Genomic DNA, 21,395 nt, shown 5'->3' with positions numbered 1-21,395 from the left:
GTGGGCACGATCATGATTGGAGTCTTCAGGAAGGTAAATCTCCAGGAACAGGGTTGGTGACCACTGTTCTAGATAAACCATTTATTTCCTTAAACATTCCCAACCGCATGAACCTCTTCACTGGTTCTAAAGTGTTCTCCAGATGTATTTGTACTATTGACATTGACCGGCAGGGGGCAAAAGAGAAAGGGAGAAATGTGAGTGTGTGTGTGTGAGAGGGAGAGAGAGAGAGAGAGAAGGGGTTGAGGGAGCACGTAGTGAAACGGATCTGATGGACTAAGAGTGAGATAATGAACTTCACTCCATCCTGTCATCCTTTATTTATGTCCAAGAAAAAAAAATGCAACATTACATTAGTAATTTATCTAAACAGATGAAATAAAAGTCTCTCTCTCTCTCTCTCTCTCTCTCTCTCTCTCTCTCTCTCTCTCTGCGCACACTTCAAAGCTTTCTTGGGGGGGGGGGGAGCGCACTTCTCAAACTGGGTTTTAACCGATTTGGGGTTTTAACCGAGCTACATTTTTTTTCCCCCTTAATCAAAATGCCTGACTCCGACTATAATTATAATCATCTGCCACACTTTTCCCTCTCTGGCCCTGAAACTCTCCATCCATTTTGCGGTTAATCGCCTGCGGCAACGCGGCATCCAAACTAATCATGGCGATTAAAATCGGCTTTGCTGCGGGAGAGGAGGAAGAGGAGGAGGGGGAGGAAGAAGAAGAAGAAGAAGAGAAGAAGAAGGAGAAGGGGGGAGGAGGGCAAAAACGGGCAGGTCGTAGGCAGACAGGCACGCAGGGGAAAAACCAGCAGTGTCTTTAAGCCATTTAGCGTTCATATATACAAATATACAGAAGGAGGGGGAAAGGTCTGCTCTGCGTCCAGCCTGCGCTGATCGCTCGCCAGGAGGTTTTTTTTTTTCCCCTTCTTCTTTCCCTCTGGTATTTTTTTTTTTCTTTCATGCCGAGCTGAGAGACATGAGCTAATTGTATCCTGCACTTTTATTTTTTTTTTTCCTCTTTTTTTTTTTTTTTTTTTTTTTTTTTTTTGCCTGGAGGGGTTTCAGAGCCCCGGAGCGACTCTCCCTCCGTATTAGTGCTCCGTGTTTCTCCGCCACGCTGCTGCATTTCTCACCGGCGCGGCGCGGGCAGAGGAGGCACCAGCGCGCGGGGCCGAAAACACGCAAAAACGGAGGGAAGACACGGGTGCAAAAAGAAAAACTTTCTTTCCCCATGTTTCAGGTAAGGGGGGTATTTGTTTGCTTTCACTTGGACGCGATTGAAGCTCGAAGGCGCGGTCGCTTTTACGCATGTGCCGCGCACGGTACTTCTAACGCGACAAAAAAAAAATTTAAGCATTTAACCACTTCCTGTTTCTCTGAACCGGATCTGCGCTTGCGATTTGTTTAAGGATAAGAGAAATGAAAACGATTTAAAATAATAATAATAATAAAAAATTCACGATCGCACCCGGGACACACTGGCTTCCCGTCGCGTCGTTTCCTAGGCTTCTTCAGACGCTGCGTCTCGAACTACTTAGTCCTGAAATAAGTAACACACAAACGGAACAGTGTAAGGTCATGTAATCATTATCAGAGGCGTAGGGACTTTAATATGAAGCTTCTCGTGTTTGGAGTCACTTTGGACCATGTGCCAGTCCGTAACCCGGCTCCGGTTCTCTCCAGACGCGCCGCGTAAAACGCGCCATTGTGGAGCGTATGTGCCCGGGGGCGCGCTCCTATTTTCCGCCGCTGCTCCTCCACTCAATCGCTGCTTTTGTGCTCGTAGAAACGGCTCTTTCTCTCTTCCAGACCTTAAATTGATCTGTGTACACTCTTACAATACAGTAAATGATCAATCCTGACTGTGTGTGTGTGTGTGTGTGTGTGTGTGTGTGTGTGAGAGAGAGAGAGAGAGAGAGAGAGAGAGAGAGAGAGTGTAGTTAAATGAAGATGAGGAATGGAAATAAACAGGAATGAATAGTTATGGAAACTTTGAATAGCCTATGACAGAAGTTTTACCACTTCACACAGACTTTTCTTCCTGATTTCTTGTTTTCCTTCCTATACAATCTTTCTCAGATTGTCTCACTCTCCAGTGTGCCCCCAGGGAACCTTTATTGAAATACATATGGTTCATGTAAATATCTCCGTACTGGTTCCACTGGGGTTCTTGCTGGCAAATTAATATCCGTTTAAGCCCGATTTATTCTTTTCTATTTTTGTAGGCGTTCTCCGGATTTCTAGTTTTCCTATAAACTCTCAAATCAAAGGTCCCTGGCAGATCTTTTATGGGCTTTCCAGATTGTCTCCCTGGCAGACCTCTTAAAAGTACCTCCAGGAACTTCATAGTGAAACATAAGTAGCTCTTAAAAGGACACCAATTTTCATTAGAATCGGGATTTCCAGTAGAATCATTTCCAGCCCACACAGTGAACGTCACTACTGGTTTTACTGGGATTCATATTGCAAAATGTGTGTGTTTTTTTTTTTAAACAAACAAACAAAAAACAATTACATTTCAGCAGTGTTCTTGGAAGATCTTTGATGGGTTTTCTAGATTGTCTCACCGGTGGAACCCTTAAAACGTCCTCCGAGAACCTCACTGAGACATAAATAGTTGTTAAAAGGACACTGATTTTTTCAACAGAACCCCAGCAGAACTAGGAGTTCATCCTTTTAAGAACCATTTATGTTTCAGCAGTGTTCCTAGAAGATCTTTTAGGGCTTCTCCAGATTGTCTTGCTGGCAAAACTCTTAAAGGTGACCCCAGGAACCTTACTGAAACATAAATAGTGTTTTAAAGCAGATTGCTTTTCAGTGAAAACCCAGTAGAACCAGCATATCTCATTTCCAGCACATACAGTGTCTCTATTGGCTCTACTGGGGTTCTTATTGAAAGATTAGTGTCTTTTTAAGACCCATTTATGCTTCAGCAAAGATCCTGGAAGATGTTTGTAGGTGTCCTCCAGATTGTTTTCCTATACACACCTGGAAGATCTTCAATGGGTTTTTTCAGATTGTCTCATTGGCAGAACTGATAAAATTGCCACCAGAACCCTTGTTGAAATGTATAATTTTTTTTTTTTTTCAAGAATTCAAATTTTCCTAGCAGAACCAATATTTCCTTCATTTCCAGTATATGGTGTGTATCAGCACTGGTTCTACTGGGGCTCTGTTGAAAATGAATGCCTCCCGGGAACCTCAGTGAGACATAGCTTACATTTTATTTTCTTTAAATGACTCTAATTTTCAATAAAAACTTCACAAGACATCTCCTTACAGGTTCCCTTTCCCTTCATTCAAGTGATTATTCTTTAAGGTCAAAGTCTATACATTAGCATGTTGTAACGTGAACCCTATTTACTGTTTCTGATCACCGCCTCATGGGCTTTGATGTTATTAAATTCTGTAATATGACTCACAGCCCGTAATGTTATTTAATTCCACTTCCCTCCCCCTCAGGCCACTGAGTCAGTCATAACCTACAGACATACAGTCTTATGAGTGATTTATTTTTGGGTGCTGCAGACTGCGGAGTGTAGATTTGGTGTCCTGTAGGTGCGATTTGCATTACACGTAACCTGATTACTGAGCATATAGTGTTAAAGTGTCTCTATAGTAGGTGACACATTAGAGGGCGCTATTGTCCCTGGAGCATGATAAACTGATCCCAATCCTGCCCCCTGGAGCAGCACATTTGAGTATTTTCCTGCTCTAATACAGAGAAATGCTAAAATATTAAGTGAAGATAAATGACATGTTCATTCCTTTAGAAAAATGGTATATCTAGAACACTATATGGTTCTTTGGTTTGTCCCTGAGGTGGAACACTGAAGGTGATCTTCCATCTTTCCAGAGATTATTCCAAGTAGAACTCCTCCTGTCCACGCAACACTTGAGGAACCTTATTTAGCATACTGAGGGAACAAGCTGGACTAGTAGTAGTAACAGTAGTAGTAGTTCTAGTAGTAGTAGTAATAGTAGTAATAGTAGTACTAGTAGTAGTAGTAATAGTAGTACTAGTAGTAGTAGTAATAGTAGTAGTAGTTCTAGCAGTAGAAGTAGTAATAGTAGTAGTAGTAGTAGTAGTAGTAATAGTAGTAGTAGTAGTAGTTATAGTAGTAATAGTAGTAATAGTAGTAATAGTAGTAGTAGTAGTAGTAGTTATAGTAGTAGTAGTAGTAGTTATAGTAGTAGCAGTAGTAGTTCTAGTAATAGTAGTAAAAGTACTAGTAGTAGTAGTAGTAGTTCTAGCAGAAGAAGTAGTAATAGTAGTAGTAGTAGTAGTAGTTATAGTAGTAATAGTAGTAATAGTAGTAATAGTAGTAGTAGTAGTAGTAGTAGTAGTTATAGTAGTAGCAGTAGTAGTTCTAGTAATAGTAGTAAAAGTACTAGTAGTAGTAGTAGTAGTTCTAGCAGAAGAAGTAGTAATAGTAGTAGTAGTAGTAGTTCTAGTAATAGTAGTAGTAGTAGTAGTTATAGTAGTAGTAGTAGTAGTAGTAGTAGTAGTAGTAGTAGTAGTAGTAGTTCTAGTAGTAGTAGTAATAGTGTTAGTAGTAGTAGTAGTTCTAGTAATAGTAGTAATAGTAGTACTACTAATAGTAGTAGTTATAGTAGTAGTAGTAATAGTGTTAGCAGTAGTAGTAATAGTAGTACTAGTAGTAGTAGTAGTAGTAGTAATAGTGTTAGTAGTAGTAATAGTAGTAGTAGTAATAGTGTTAGTAGTAGTAGTAGTAATAGTAGTAGTAGTAATAGTAGTACTAGCAGTAGTAGTAGAAGTAGTAATAGTGTTAGTAGTAGTAGTAGTAGTAGTAGTTCTAGTAGTATTTGTAGTTCTAGTAGTAGTAGCAGTAGCAGTAGTAGTAGTAGTAGTAATAGTGTTAGTAGTACTTCTCGTAATAGTAGTAGTCGTAGTAGTAGTAGTAGTAGTGGTAGTAGTACAGTAGTGGTGTTAGTAGTAGTAGTGGTAGTAGCAGTACAGTCGTGGTGGTGGTAGTAGTAGTAGTAGTAGTAGTAGTGGTAGTAGTACAGTAGTGGTGTTAGTAGTAGTAGTAGTGGTAGTAGCAGTACAGTCGTGGTGGTGGTAGTAGTAGTGGTAGTAGTAGTGGTAGTAGTACAGTAGTGGTGTTAGTAGTAGTAGTGGTAGTAGCAGTACAGTCGTGGTGGTGGTAGTAGTAGTGGTAGTAGTAGTGGTAGTAGTACAGTAGTGGTGTTAGTAGTAGTAGTGGTAGTAGCAGTACAGTCGTGGTGGTGGTAGTAGTAGTGGTAGTAGTAGTGGTAGTATTACAGTAGTGGTGTTAGTAGTAGTGGTAGTAGTAGCAGTACAGTCGTGGTGGTGGTGGTAGTAGTAGTGGTAGTAGTATGTAAGGACTAAAACACTTGGCGACATGCTGTTATAGGAAAATAACACTGGATGTGATGCAGCTACTGTTACCAAACCAACATTTACTATTTTCCAATAACTCCACATCCCGAAGTGTTTTATTTGTTAATATGTCAATTTGCCATATTAAAGAATGACGTTGCACTTTTTTATCCATTTATAGTCATTTTTAACGTTGGGGAACGTCTGTGAAACAAGTTATCACTTGCGTTATAGCCATCCCCTTACCTGCCTCTCTTTGTTCTCTCTTGAAATTAATAAAACAAAACAAAAAAACAATAAATAAATGCAAACTCCTCCATCATATGGCGGAAAACATGCGCTGACACTGGCGTCATTATCAACAATGACATGTTTCTCACTTTAACCCTTGTTTTTTGTTTTTTTTTTAAAAAAAAAATTGTTTTTAATACATTTTTAAGACTAGGCTTAGATTACGTGGAATGAGTTACTGTGAATGAGTTGATGCGTATTAATTTAATTCAATGCAATTTTATTTATACAGCGCGTTTAACAATGGACATTTGTCACAAAGCAGCTGTACAGGAATCCGGATACATGTCATATGTCAATTTACATGCATTAGAACGAACCTGTGATTCGCAGCTGGAAGTACTGCCAGAACTGCCAGAACAGAAGATGCACCAACACCTTCTGTCCAATCAGGATGGAGAATTCAGCAGTGCTGTGGTATAACAGAACTAAATCTAGTTGATGTTCATATTAGAGTGCTCTGAGTGTTCTGCAGCAGACTTAGTAAATTATTCAAGCTCATTATTGCTTTGATTTAGAGGAGAAGAAATCACCTGCGTGTCTAGAGTGTGTACTAAACAATCAGGAGCTGAGTTAAATTTCTGTTTACACTTTCATCGACGTTTTCTTGTTTATTTCCCCTTGGGTGGATCTCTGCTGGAGCTCTTTTAATGCTTTATCAGCCTGAGCAAGGTTTGTTAGATGAGCTTTTCAGAACAACTTCACTAGAAACCCAGAAGAAACTGAAATCTGAGATTTTATTCGTTGTTTTTGTTTATTTGGGGTGTTTATATTTTGTTATATTTTTATTTATTTTATTTATTATTTATTAAACTTATATGTAGACACCTACTGCATCTGAGGCAACTTAATTACTTCTTTGTGCTGTGATTTTGTAGTTAAGTCTAGTCAAGTAGATTTTTATTGCTGTCCCATTTATATACAGAAACACATTGGGGGGGTGGGGGGAGGGGATCTCATCTGGATGTTCTTCTCTTCTTGCTTCAAGTGTGATGGAAGCGATTCATACTTTGAAGTCAACAAGGGCACGTTGAAGATAACAACGAGGAATGAGGAACGGGGTTTACTGGCACGCAGCTGATACATACGCTCAGTCCAGGGTATGACCTAAGTTAATATTGATATCTCACAAAAGTGAATTCATATCGATAATTCACTTTGGTGAGAGATCGGGAGGGCTGGGCGATATGATATGACAATATAATATTGATATTGTGATGAATCTTTGTTTTTAAATGTCATTCGCTTTTTAAAAAATAGTTACAAAATTGACTGGAAGCAGTTGGTACCTTTAAGATTGCTTTATGTATGTGTGTGTATATATATATATATATATATATATATATATATATATATAAACAGCTGTACTGCTGCCAGTTTGTGAGCAAACCTATACTGTAATTTATATCGTGTATTATAGAAAGGCCTTCAAAAATTGTGATTTTTTTTTAATTGTGTTTTTTTTTTTTTTTTTTAATTGGATCACCCGCCCCTAGATACTGTTACTAAGCGATTATAGTTCCTCACAGTGGCAAGTCGATTCTTCTGCAAAACCAGAACATTTTCAAAGACTCAGTACAAAATTTGAACGATGTTTTTGTGTTGCTATTATTTGTTCGTCTGGCTGTTTCGCGTGTAGATTTATCGTCGGTATTGATTTCTTTCAAATATTTCTTGTATCGTTTTATTTTGCAAACAAAATGTCTTCGATCGATCTTGTCTTAAATGTGAGTCGTACTGCGAACGAATCTTACTGGCGGACATCTGATCGACTCCTTGAGAATTACATCTGCTGGTAAAGTGTATCGTGTCAGTTTATCACAATATCGATATTTATATCGATATTGCGCAGCTGTAGTAGTAAGATTAAGGTCAGCCAGACAAACGTCAGCTCAGACACGCGTATTTCAGTCGGATTCTGGAGATGAAGAGAGGCAGCTAAAACCACCAGGTTGCACTTGTTGTTTAATTGTGTGTGTGTGTCTTCTACCACATGACGCTTCTGTTCATCGCTGCTGGTTAATCTTTACACAGTGTTGGTTGTCAGACATCATCTATTTCCTGCAGTTCATCTGGATCGTATACAATATACAATACCTCTCTCTGAGTCATCATCTCTCCCAGCCATTTGATTTATTTTGAAACAGAACTGACTAATCTCATATTGAGAATCTTCTCGGATGCACTTTGATTTCATTTTACTCAGCTGTGTATTTACTCAAATGCCCCACAAGTGATTTTCTGAAAACGTAGCCGATCTAATGGTGGGAAACATCCGCGAAGTACACCGTATGTGAAATGCACAGTAATTTAACCCACAACGTATACAGGGACTCGTACGACAGGCGCTCCACACAAGTTCGTGTCCTGTTACTGCTAAACCGCACAGCGCAATATCCTCTGTCCTGGAGATTTGTTTTTCCCGTGCTGGAAAAGACTGAAATTGGAGACTCCTTCCATAAAATATATTAAATAACCGTTTCTATACGGAAAACTCCTCCCTATCAATGATTATACATTTGTCTTTTGAAATCTGGTTATTATTACACTTGGGTTATGCGGCGCGTCTGTTGTACGAGTCCCCGTGTAAGTTGTTACTGTAGAAATATGTGAATACTTTATATTGCTGGGCATTTCACATATATAATTCAGTCTCATTAAATATTGTATAGTTTCCTTGTGAATCAGTATTGAGTTGTGTGGAAGCCTGAGGTTTAAAGTGTAAGTCATAAATATTCATCAAAATAATTGGGCAATTTCAAATAATTGCATCAGCCATAACATTAAAACCACCTCCCTAATATCGTGTAGGTCCCCCTCCCCTTGTGCCACCAAAACAGCTCTGACATGTCGAGGCATGGACTCCACAAGACCTCCTGAAGGTGTGCTGTGGGATCTGGCACCAAGACGTTGGCAGCAGATCCTTTACGTCCTGTAAGATGTGAGGTGGGACCTCCATGGATCGGACTTGTTTGTCCAGAACATCCCACAGACGCTCGATCGGATTGAGTTCTGGGGAATTCGGAGTCCGAGTCAACGCCGTGAACTCTTAGTCATGTTCCTCAAACCGTTCCTGAACAGTTTTTGCTGTGTCTCAGGGCGCATTATCCTGCTGAAAGAGGACACTGGTATTAGGGAATACCGTTGCTATGAAGGGGTGTACTTGTTCTGCAACAATGTGACAGACGGGCGAGGCTTCGCTCCCCACGCACAATAGGGAGCCTTGGGCACCCATGACCCTGTCGCCGGTTCTCCGGTTGTCCTTCCTTGGACCACTTTTGGTAGGTACTAACCACTGCATACTGAGAACACGCCACAAGACCTGCTGTTTTGGAGACACTCTTACCCAGTCATCTAAGCATCGCAATTTGGCCCTCGTCAACGTCGCTCAGATCCTTTACACTTGCCCATTTTTCCAGCTTCCAACACGTCAACTTCGAGAACTGACTTTTCACTTGCTGCCTAATATATCCCACCCTAATGTATGACAGGTGCCTCTGTAATGACAGAATTAATGTTCTTCACTTCACCTGTCAGTGGTTTTAATGTTATGGCTGATCGAGGTATTCTAAAAGTATATTTTAAGATATAATGGTTTTCCATTATGGTTTCTTAGGGTAATGATGGTTGTTATAGTAGTTACCATGGCATTATCCTCATTTTTACTGTGCTACCTAGGGTATGTTGCGTCTCGATTGTGCAACTGTGGTCTCCAAAAAGACCAGCGCCTTGCTTATATATTACGCGACTTTAATCGTATCATTCGGACCCAATAATGCCCCGTCAAACATTTCCACAAAATCCATTCATATTTTCCTCAGTTTCATTTCTGAGTACAGTTCATTCAGATTCATTCAATTCCCTGGTCCAGTGAGTAGTGTTGCCGCCTCACGGGGACCTCCGGAGTCCCCAGATCAATCCTGAGCCCGTATTACTCGCTGTACGGAGTTTCGTGTGATCTCCCATGTCCGTGTGAGTTTCCCTCTGGGTTCTTCGCTTTCCATGCCCATAGATACAGTAGACTGGCTACTCTAAATTGCCCTTAGGTGTGGATGAGTGTGAAAGTGTTGGTGTCTTGTGATGGACTGGCGTGTGCAACAACAGGGAGTTTTATTATCAAAATTCCCTTATATATATATATATATATATATATATATATATATATATATATATATATATATATATATATGAGGAAATCTGATAGTGTAGGAAGAATACGACTGCAGTACCTATGTGTGAAAACTTTTACTCTCTCGCACAATAAAACTCCCTGTTGTTCCACACTCACTAACTTGAAGCGACAGGGTTCCCTTTCTCTCTCTCTCTCTCTCTCTCTCTCTCTCACACACACAAACACACACGCAGTAGGAGTGCAGGATGTAAGTGTAATAGTGAAAAAAAAAACATTACCTGCGTTGTGAGTGTGATCCCATTCCTTGTTCCTGGAGCTTAACTCAGGTCTGTGTTTTGAAGAGCAGCAGTGTGTCCCCCTGAGGCATCCCTGGCAAACTCTCCTGATCTCTCTCCCACCCCCCCACCCCCCCGTTCTCTATCTCTCTCTCTCTCTCTCTCTCTCTCTCTCTCTCTATCTCTCTCTCTCACGCACACACACACACTGCATTTCTTAAGCGACGCATGGTTTCTGATGGAGCTCTCTCTTATCAGCAGCAGCACAAATGCAATGCAAATGGAGCCGTGCTCGCTGAAGGCCTTCACTCTGAGGCAGGCTTAATTGGTAAAGAGGGAGAAATGAAGGTGTGAAACCTGCAACACCAAGCACACGATCAAAATACAGATTGCTTTAAGAAGCTCTGATTTCTCTCTCCCGCCCTCCCCACCCCGCCCCCTTTTCTTTTTGTAATAAATGTAATGAGAACAGCTGCACTATAATTTTCCATTTGATCGGTGAAGAGAAGGCGATTGTGACCTGCAAAGTGTCTTATTTTATTTCACCGTGTCGCTAACGTAGCCGCATGTTGAGAAGTGGGTCAGGGACACCTCACGCACGGAGATCTTTCTAATTGACGTTACAGATTCCGTGGTAAAAAGCACTGGCAAATCACGGGTTTACATACTGTCTATGAATCTGTTTATTCTAATAGATTATCGTTTCTATAGTAACAAACATGGAGTGGTATGGTGGATTCTCTACACCATTTAAGACGTACAGGGAACAAATTTTTTTTAAATGTGTCGTTATTAAACAATTAATAAAATTTATAAAATTGTAGGCGGCTGTGGATCAGGTGGTAGAGCGGGTTGTCCGCTAATCGTAGGGTTGGCGGTTCGATTCCCGGCCCACGTGACTCTACATACCGAAGTGTCCTTGGGCAAGACGCTGAACCCCAAGTTGCTCCCGATGGCAAGTTAGCGCCTTGCGTGGCAGCTCTGCTACCACTGGTGTGTGTGTGAGAATGGGTGAATGAGACACAGTGTAAAGCGCTTTGGATAAAAGCGCTATATAAGTGCGCCATTTACCATTTATGGAAGGAGTCTCCAGTGTTGGTGCAGGACGTTTTCCCGCTACGGGAACGGCTTCAAGGTGGAGATTTATCGGACCTTCCTGCTTTCTCAGTATCATGATACGCTACTGTTTCTCGTCTTACTAAATTCACGAGAGAAATAAAGAGAGAGAATAACTGTTTGTAGCTGCCGTAGCGTACGTGAGAACAGGAAGTTACTTGTGTGACGGATGGGATGTCCCACAACATTTAAACGCATAACAATGCAGCGTTCAGCTACAAGATGCTTCGTTCATGTTTATCGATGACAGTAAGTATGCGGGTTGAGGTGGAAATGTACAGAAAACATGTTGCTTGACATTCCTGCCTGTTTTCTTGCTCCAATATCAAAAAAAAAAAAAAGAATCAAGTTGTGTCCATTTTTTCCCCACAGTGCCGTTACTTAAATATTTACGCTGTTCTGACCTGATGTTTGTAATCTATATACAATTTATAATCTATAATCAATTTCAGTTCACTACTGAAACCGATTTGTCAGTGTCCCTCAAAACCGATCGCCATTCCTAAGAAAAAAATTTGGCCATTACCGTAGCACCAACTGGACTTTCACTGATTTGTTTTCCTGTCGCTGTTCCGTCATTCAAAAGGATAATCGCTCCAGCATGTCCAGGCCGATGATCACCAGGTCTCCAGCGTCTCCTCTCAGTAATCAGGGCATCCCGACGCCAGCGCAACTCACCAAGTCCAACGCGCCTGTGCACATCGACGTAGGCGGCCACATGTACACCAGCAGCCTCGCCACACTCACCAAGTACCCCGAGTCCAGGTGAGGCTCAAGAGTCTTTTATATATATGAAAATGATCTTCTTTTTGACATCAAGATCTTTCTATAGTGGTGTTAAGCATTTATGGTAGTATTGTCCTTACTCGCAGCTCGCGTTACTATCCGTTTAGAGTCTCACAAGTCCTCCCTGTATTTGTCTGGGTTTCCTCCGGGTTCTCCGGTTTCCTCTTCCCTCCGAAAACGTTCTTGGAACCGGCTTCGCTATGCTGTGAATGAGGGTGTATTCCCTGGAACTCACACCCAGTGTTCTCGGGATAGGCTCCGGATCCACCGTGACCCACGACACCACAGTGTGATGTTAACTAACCTCGGATTAGGGCTTTACTGTTTATTGTACTCTAATAGCGATCTCAATCAACGAACTATAGGCTTTTATTTACTTTATTCATTTCTTGAAAAGCACCAGCTTCATGTCCACGTTTTAACCATTTCTCTCCACTGATTCGGTAATATAATAAACGAACATTTAAAGGGAACTAGCTAATGATAAAGGGGTGGAGATCATTTTTGGACCCTGGGATAACTCGCGTGAAATGGATATGATGCGGTCACCTGTCGCGCTCGTTAACCCTGTCAGCATGACGTCGTCTCGCCGTAGCGCCGCGTCGAAGCGCGTTTATCAGAGATTGACGCAGTTCGCACGCACCCAGACGTCATTTCATTTGAAGGTGGCTTGTGAAAAACAGTTCATCGGGTGTATTTTAAAGTCATTGTTGCATTCAGACCAAAACGTTATTAATGCTGTAAAAACATGAACTACAGTCACTGGCTAACACGCCTAAATGCCATTACGGCCATAAGGCAGTATAATAGACCTTTTGTAAATTGCTTCCACTCCATCCAAAATCATCAACAGAGGGTTTTTTTGGTATGCCTGTTAGTTTTAGCTGGAAACGTTTTAGCCCACAGAAAACATTTCTGCACAAACAAAAAGGAGGCTGTGTGCAGCCGTAGCAGGCCACAGGATACGAGATCCATCTGGAGGCTGGGGAGCCGGAGCGCTCAGGCCAGACCGCAAGCCCAGCGCTGAGGCCAGGGGCCACTTCCTCAGCCAGATGGCCCTTGTACCCTCTTCACGCTGAGCGTCTACCATTTCAATCAGATTTTTTTTTGTTGTTGTTGTTGTTCCTGTAACTACACTGAGCTGTTTTATTTATTAATTTCATTAATTATTTATATATTTGTGATTAATTGTAAGTCAAGTGGGATTTTATTGTCATTCCTCTGTATACATTGTTGTATACATTGGGATGAAATGTCATTTCTCCAGGACCGTGGTGCAAAACGTACCAGTAAAGTATGCAAGACTACATACAGTGCAAATACAGAACCGTGTGAGATGAGTGCAGGACAGTAAACGCACAAAACAATAACCACACAGTACAATGGACATGCGGGACAATAGACAACAGAACAGTGTTGTGCGGGAAAGCTAACGCAACAGTGGTCTGTTAATAATTATTATTATTATTAGCAGCAAATATGAATCCAGCAGAAATAATCTCCTAAGAAAAAAGTCTACTTTATAATAAGGCTATGTTAACTCTTTCTCTCTCTCTCTCTCTCTCTCTCGGAGCAGAATTGGCCGTCTTTTTGATGGCACGGAGCCCATTGTTCTGGACAGCCTGAAACAGCACTACTTCATCGACAGGGACGGTCACATGTTCCGCTACATCCTCAACTTCCTCAGGACGTCCAAGCTCCTCATCCCTGACGACTTCAAAGTGAGCGAGCGCGCGCGAGAGAGAGAGAGAGAGAGAGAGAAAGAGAGAGAGAATGAGATCTGGGGTCGATGATGTGTCTCCATCATATATATATATATATATTATCTAAAGCTTTTGTTCCACTGATGGATGCAGCCATTATGATAGATGGTAGATGATGTCAAACGTTATGATCCGCTGAGCATAATGCACAGATGGCGAGAACAAGCGTTCGTGGCGAGGAAGTTGCTGAACAGAACGGCGTGATTGAAACAATACATATGCACAACGTCGTGTATAGTGAACCCTAAGTGTTCTGTAATCAGACGTGCACATTACAGCCTTTGTTCTCGCCATAAAACGCATTTGCATTCCAGTGGCTTGCTCTTGTGTGTCATTTGGCCCTTAATTACAAATTCGCCTTGGGAGAAAACAAATAATCCCATTATCTGATGGTCTGTCCATGGGGAAACTATGTCAGCTAAAATAAGCAAAGACTCCAGAGTGGCTCTGGTTCACAGAAAGGCTACATGTATTCAGAGATTCTTGGAGAGTTCGTGGCTATTCGGTCGTTGTTTATTCGCCTCACGATTACCTCATTAGTGGTTTTCTTGTCTTGTTTTCATATGTATTAAGCATGTTGCATTTCCTGCGAGTGATTCACTATTGCTGATTATACCCCAGTGCTGCTAAATTCTCCAATATGGATTGGTTAGTAGTTCCAGCTGCAAAGCAAATCACAGGTTAATATTAGCGTGTTTGTTCTAATATGTTATCGTTTCTATAGTAACAGCTAAGTCACAAGGACTTTCTACAGCAGATGCTCCACATAACCTTGTTAGACTTATAATAAACATGTTTAACCAAGAAACATGTGTATAATAGCGATGGTGAAGTTTTCATTGAGATTTTTTTTTTTTTTTTGAAGGTGTCTCCAGTGTCAGAGCTTTGTAACAGGCAGAAGTAACACTATAAAGTTCAGTCTTCAGGACAGGAGTTTGGATTCTTTGTAAGAAATCTTACAGTGGTGCTTGAAAGTCGAATTTTCTATTTTGACTCATCTGATGATGACTTGAAACGTCATCAGATTTATACACAAGTTCTCAAGTTAGATAAAGAGAACCCAGTTAAACAAATGAGGCAAAAATATTATACTTGGTCACGTGCCAGAACAACTCTCAAACCATGATACTACCGCCACCATGTTTCACAGATGGGATTAAGTTCTTTCTCCGAACATAACGCTTCTCATTTAAATCAAAAGTTGTATTTTGATGTCATCCATCCAGAAAACATTTTTCCAGTAGAGTTCTGGTTTGTCCACGTGATCTTTAGCAAACTGCAGAAGGGCAGCAATGTTCTTAATGTAGAGCAGTGGCTTTCTCCTTGCAACCCTGCCATGCACGCCATGGTTGTTCAGTGTTCTCCTGATGGTGGACTCATGAACATTAACATTATCCAATGTGAGAGAGGACTTTAGTTGCTTAGAAGTTACCCTGGGTTCCTTTGTGACCTCGTGGACTATTACACGTCTTGCTCTTGGAGTGATCTTTGTTGGTCTCCACTCCTGGGGAGGTTAAGTCTTGAGTTTCCTCCATCTGTACACAATCTGTCTGACTGTGGATCGGTGGAGTGCAAACTCTTTAGAGATGGTTTTGTAACCTTTTCCAGCCTGATGAGCATCAACAACTCTTTTTCTGAGGTCCTCAAACGTGTTGTGAAGGTCAGACTCTGATACATCCTTGTTCTTTAATTAAAACAGGGCGCTCACTCACACCTGATTATCATCCCATGGATGGAAAACACCTGCCTCTAATTTCACCTTCAAATTAAACTGCTAATCCTAGAGGTTCACATACTTTTACCCCTCCAATATAATATCGGAGCATTTCCCTCAATAAATAAATGACCCAAGTTTAATATTTTTGTCTCATTTGTTTAATTGGGTTCTCTTTGACTTTTAGGACTTGTGTGAAAATCTGATGAAGTTTTAGGTCGTATTTATGCCGAAAATTCACAAACTTTCGAGCACCACTGTATTTATGTCGAGACAGAGGGAAGCAAAGTGAGGAAACGATTGTTTATAGCTGCTATAATGCAAGTGATGCCACGAACTAATTTATTTCACAGATATTTTTTCACATTAACATTGAATGTAACTGGAAATAGAGTTGCGAAGGAGAAAGTAAAAATGAACATCTTGAGGAAAACATACCGTGTCCGTCCAGCAGGGGTCCCTATCCTAAAACATCGATTTGTTATAGCACCATCGTTTAGTTATCATAGAAACTGTCAATAATTTGGCTGCTGTAGCTCAGCTTGAATTTACAGCCACCGTAGTTTACAACTGGGCTACTTGAGTAAAGATAGCCTCGCCATACTTGAGCTCAAGTTTCCTTCATGCAACTTCCCTCCCGTGATTAGTTGACATAGCCTACTATTTGGTGGTGGTGTTTAGCCACTAGCACAAGCCTGACTACAATCAACATCCATCCATCCATCCATACATTTTCCATAACGCTTATCCTGCAAAGGGTCACGGGGACCCTGGAGCCTATCCCAGGGGACTTGGGTTATAAGGCTGTACTGACTCCTCAACATCTTCTGATCTGATTTGCATTCATGTACTAGCCAAATATTTGGCGGCTGTGGCTCAGGTGGTAGAGCGGGTTGTCCACTAATCGTAGGTTTGGCGGTTCGATTCCCGGCCCACGTGACTCCACATACCGAAGTGTCCTTGGGCAAGACGCTGAACCCCAAGTTGCTCCCAATGGAGCGCCTTGCATGGCAGCTCTGCTACCACAGGTGTGTGAGTGTGTATGGGTGAATGAGACACAGTGTAAAGCACTTTGGATAAAAGCGCAGACCACTTACAAGGGCGGGGGACGCCCTGGACAAGGTGCCAAGCCATCACAGGGCAACTACAATCAACAACTAAATAAATATGACAACCATGCAGAATATTACAACCGTGCTACGAACTATGATCCAAAATGTCCTTGTGACATCTTCTGAATTAGCAAACAAGCTCCATGGAATCTGTCCTGGAATTAGCTGGATGTGTGTTACCTAAGACCTAAGTCTTGTTGCTACAACCAGTCCATGAGCCTCGTAGAGTCCTCTTTTGTTCACTCATCTAAGATGTTTTTACTGATCTTGTCCATGCAGGACTTCAGTCTGCTGTATGAGGAGGCGCGGTATTTCCAGCTGCAGCCGATGCTGGCAGAACTGGAGCGCTGGCGTCACGAGCGGGAGCTCAACCGAATCTCGTGTCCATGCGAGTGTGTGGTGGTGCGCGTGGCGCCTGACCTGGGGGAGCGCATCACGCTGAGCGGAGACAAGGCCCTCATCGAGGACATCTTCCCAGAGATCGGAGACGTCATGTGTAACTCTGTGAACGCCGGCTGGAACCACGACTCCACACACGTCATCCGCTTCCCACTAAACGGCTACTGCCATCTCAACTCTGTTCAGGTGAGGGCGTGGCCTAGATCACTAACTAAACATTTAATCATGGTCCAGCTGTATTATCCAATCAGGAATCGTAATGGGGTAAGAGTAGAATTATGATGATAGCTGAGCTTGGACTGAAACTTCCACTTCCATTGTTGCTGAAAATGCCTTTCTGTGTGAGGAATGTAGTGAAAAAGAAAGCATTCAGAGAAGAACATGGCTAAGCAACTAAAGGCTTGAAACTGTTGCTAGCTTGCGTTGCAACATTATAGCATAGCTAGCTAGCATTAGCTAGTAGCTTGAGCTGTTTTGCTGTATTCTTGCTAAGCCTACATGATCTCTACTTGTATTAGCTACGTGACTTAAAGGCTAGTTTTAGTGTTAGCTAAAACACTTGTGTGTCCTTCATTATTTAGTCATGATTGTTGTTCATGGCTGTTTGTTCAACCCAAGTTTGTTCAAGTTTTTCACTTAAAGTTCATTAGGTGTGGTTTTTTTTTTTTTTTTTTTTGTACAAGGATGTTTTGGAGAGACGTTCTGTTTGGATTGAGGACATGTTTCCACTGGCTTTAAATTGTCGTTAGAAAAAAAAAAAAAACATTCTGCCATTACTTATGTGCGTTCCCATAGCATTAGATTCGTTAGTTTTTGCATATTGTGCAGATCTCAAAATGTACTAAAATGTTGCAGTTACTGTTACCACGACAACAAGTTGTTGTTGTTGATGTTGTTGTTTTTTTTTAAATACTACCTTCATCTGTATCCAAGAGATAGTGAGATGTGAAATTAACAGTAGCAGCACATAACGACATGCATGCACACGTACACACACACACACACACACACACACACGCACTCTCTCTCTCTCTCTCACTCACTCATACACACACACACACACACACACACACACACACACACACACACACACACACACACACACATGCTGGTAGGTAGTCCTCAGGCACAGCCCGTAATCCTGTTTGGTTATTAAAGTGAGCCTGCAGTGGATGCTGTATCTGGGCCTAATGGAGCCAGGGTGTGTGTGTGTGTGTGTGTGTGTCTGGAGGGTGATGCAGAGGAGCGAGACCTTTGTAGTTTTGGAAGGGGGGTTACAGGCAGCCTGGAGTGACTGGAGGTTTGGGGGGTTGGAAGTTCAGGCTCTGAGATTTTGTGCTTCCATGCTGCACAGGCTCTGCTCCCTGAGGCCTTTTGATGGAATGTGATGATTGTGGACCCACAAGGACATACACGACACATAAAGACACACACACACACACACTCGTACAAAAGCAGACACTCAGCCTGTTTTAGTACATTTCTTAATTTTCTTTTATTGATTTGGGAAATGATAGATTTGCAATGATTTCCTATGAACCACTCTATCAGGTCACATGATTACAAATTCGTAGTAAATGTCATTAACTAATCAACGTAGCCTAGCGCAGCCCTGTATCTGACATCCACGTGTATGTCATTCTGAACGTTTACACTTTACATCAAAGGGGCTGTTTGCAAGTTTACAGCGCTCTGCCACATACAAGTGCAATGATATAAAAATATTAATAATGAGTCTTTATTGGTCACGTATACATTACAGCACAGTGAAATTCTTTTCTTCATATACCCCAGCATGTCAGGAAGCTAGGATCAGCCATGATACAGCGCCCCCTGGAGCAGAGAGGGTTAAGGGCCTTGCTCAAGGGCCCAACAGTGGCAGCTTGGCAGTGCTGGGGCTTGAACCCCCGACCTTCTGATCAGTAACCCAGAGCCTTAAACGCTAAGCCACCACTGCCCCCTTTAACACACGCCTTTAACAGCTCTGTTCAAGCTGCATGTGCTTTGCAGGTTTCCTTTAAAGGAAAATACGCCGGCGCTGTGCAGCTATGTTTCCTGATGGGGTGGAGCTCATTTCCAGGCAGGAAAAACGCGACAGATGCTTGGTGTTAAGAAACTCGAAAAAGATGCGTTGCATTGTAATACTTTTATAAGTAGACATGTTTAGTTTATGAATGATTCATGAGTCAGGTAAATAAATGGACATCAGTCATTACTTTGAGTCGTTACTTTTGTTCACTTGCTGCAAATGAATGAATTCAGAGTTGAACCAGAACCACGCAATACAAACGCTGCTAAGAATGACGACAAAGCCAGCAAAGCTTGCGGTTCAGTCTCCGTGTTGTTGTGTATACGATCAAGGTAGCGTAACGGTCATACGCTAGGCGCTTGACGAATCAGGGAAGGAATCGCAACGATCCAGAAAACCCAATCAGAGGGTGAATGTGGGCGAAGCCACGCCTTCTTTTTTAAAAGTCTGCGTTTCGGTCCGTTTACGCGGAAAGTTTTCACGCTAAAACGGGGTTTTCGGGGAGTAGTGTAGATGACGGGCGTAACCGTAGCAACAGTTATGCGTTTTAAAATGAAAACGCTCTAGTGTAAACAGGCCCTGAGATTCAACTCCCAGTGAATCAACTGAGTCAATTAGTACCATTCGAGTCCCAAAGTGAGTCAGATTTTGGCTCATTTGGTGAGAGCTGGAGATGTTTCAGTGCACACAATAATAGTCTGTATTCATCTTTACAAATGATGTGCTTTAAATGATTTATCTAAAGGTAATTGGATGTGCCGAAGTTCTTCTGTCGGTCTTCTGTCTCACACCATGTAGTATATGTTGCGTCCTAACAGACGAATCATTGGGAAAAGTCTTGAGTACATAGTATACTTCCAATATCCTGTATGTTCTGGAAAATGTGTTCAGGATTCCTCACTCTTTTGAAAAGTCCAATATATTTATCATATGAATATATTTCTAAAGCCTGATGGTGTGTGAGTGTCCATGTAAAGGTGTGTCTTTCTGTCACCCTGTGTCACCATGTTGTGCGGTCGCATCCGGTCGCAGGTCCTGGAGCGACTACAGCAGCGCGGCTTCGAGATCGTGGGCTCGTGCGGGGGCGGAGTCGACTCATCCCAGTTCAGTGAGTATGTCCTGCGGCGAGAGCTCCGGAGATCTCAGCGAGGACTCCAGACTAACAGGATAAAACAAGAACAGCTGGACTAGAAGCCAAGCCTAGTAACTGCTTCACAGACTTCCAAAAAAAAAAAAAAAAAAAAAAAAAAAGAAAAGAAAAAAGAAGAGAGAGCAGAGATTTCAGCAGTTGCTGAACTCTTTAGGACACTTGAAATGATTTGATTTTTTTTTTTTTTTTTTTTTTTTTAAGGGAACTTTTTTTTTTGGTGAAGATTTGACATATATGACCTTTGATGACCTTTGAGACTGTCCAAATGAGGACCGTGTTAAAAACGTTGTCCCTTTCCATACATTCAATTTCAATGCAAACATTAAGACATCATGTTCTGTTTTGCAATGCTATATACAGTATATATATAAATATATAAATATGCATATATTTTGCTATTTCATATAATTGACCCATGGATGTTGTTTCCTGATGTCATAAATAGGTTTATATTACAGATCTCAACGCATTGGGATGTTCTTTTGTTTGTTTGTTTGTTTGTTTGTTTCATATTATATTGTACAAGCAAAGATTGTGTACTTTTTGTTCATATAAACTTTCTTTTGAAGTTGGTCATTGAAGATTGTTGTGTGATGCATTCTGCGTATGTATTTACTTTTACTCAGTAGGATTATAAGACTAACATGAGATGTATCAAAAAAAAATTCACGTTTTAAATGAGATCGAACAAAACGCCACTTATTTACTGTTAATTTATGATCAGATATAATGTTTATCTACTATTTGTAAGTAGTTTTTGTTTTGTTTGTTTTTTTTTTCCTCTTTGGCCTCAAACCTCTTTTTGACTGAATTTGTAATGACATTAAATACAGGTTCCTTCTGAAAGCTGTCAAAGCTGAGCAAGTCATTTCGGCGGCACGCCACATCCGACTACCCGAATCACGAAGAATGTAGCAAGCAATTTAAAATAAATCCTCCAAAATCATCCTCGCGCATCAGTCTTGCACTTATTATGCTATGTACAGGGAAAGAAATTGTAATATTTGGTAAATATTCAGGCTTGAAAAGCGGACAGTAGTTCTTACTGTTGATGGTAAACTCTTACGAGTGTCTTTCAGTGTTTTTTTGGGTTTTTTTTTAAATATATTTCCTGATTGTCAAGGTCCTGAAGATGTATAGTAGAGAAACACTTTGCTTTAGTTTTCTCCACAACAACACACCCAACAACCCAAGGCGGTGTCCGTATGTGACCGTATGTACTGCATTTGATGCATCCGAATACAATCCCGGACACACTACGTCCG

The 21,395-nt window shown here is 41.4% G+C and overlaps 1 protein-coding gene across 1 annotated transcript; it reads left to right on the top strand.

Annotated features, from left to right (window-relative positions):
- Positions 1-489: 489 nt before the first annotated feature.
- Positions 490-21,076, top strand: LOC108267325 (BTB/POZ domain-containing protein KCTD1). Its single transcript, XM_017471355.3, has 5 exons — positions 490-1,238; positions 11,764-11,942; positions 13,540-13,684; positions 16,832-17,137; positions 20,013-21,076. The coding sequence occupies exons 1-5, from the start codon at positions 1,230-1,232 to the stop codon at positions 20,169-20,171; spliced, it is 798 nt and encodes a 265-aa protein (XP_017326844.1). The 5' UTR covers positions 490-1,229; the 3' UTR covers positions 20,172-21,076.
- Positions 21,077-21,395: the final 319 nt, after the last annotated feature.

The sequence above is a fragment of the Ictalurus punctatus genome, chromosome 7, assembly GCF_001660625.3.
Source record: "Ictalurus punctatus breed USDA103 chromosome 7, Coco_2.0, whole genome shotgun sequence".
NCBI lineage: Eukaryota > Metazoa > Chordata > Actinopteri > Siluriformes > Ictaluridae > Ictalurus > Ictalurus punctatus.
This window is presented reverse-complemented; position numbering and strand designations above follow the sequence as displayed.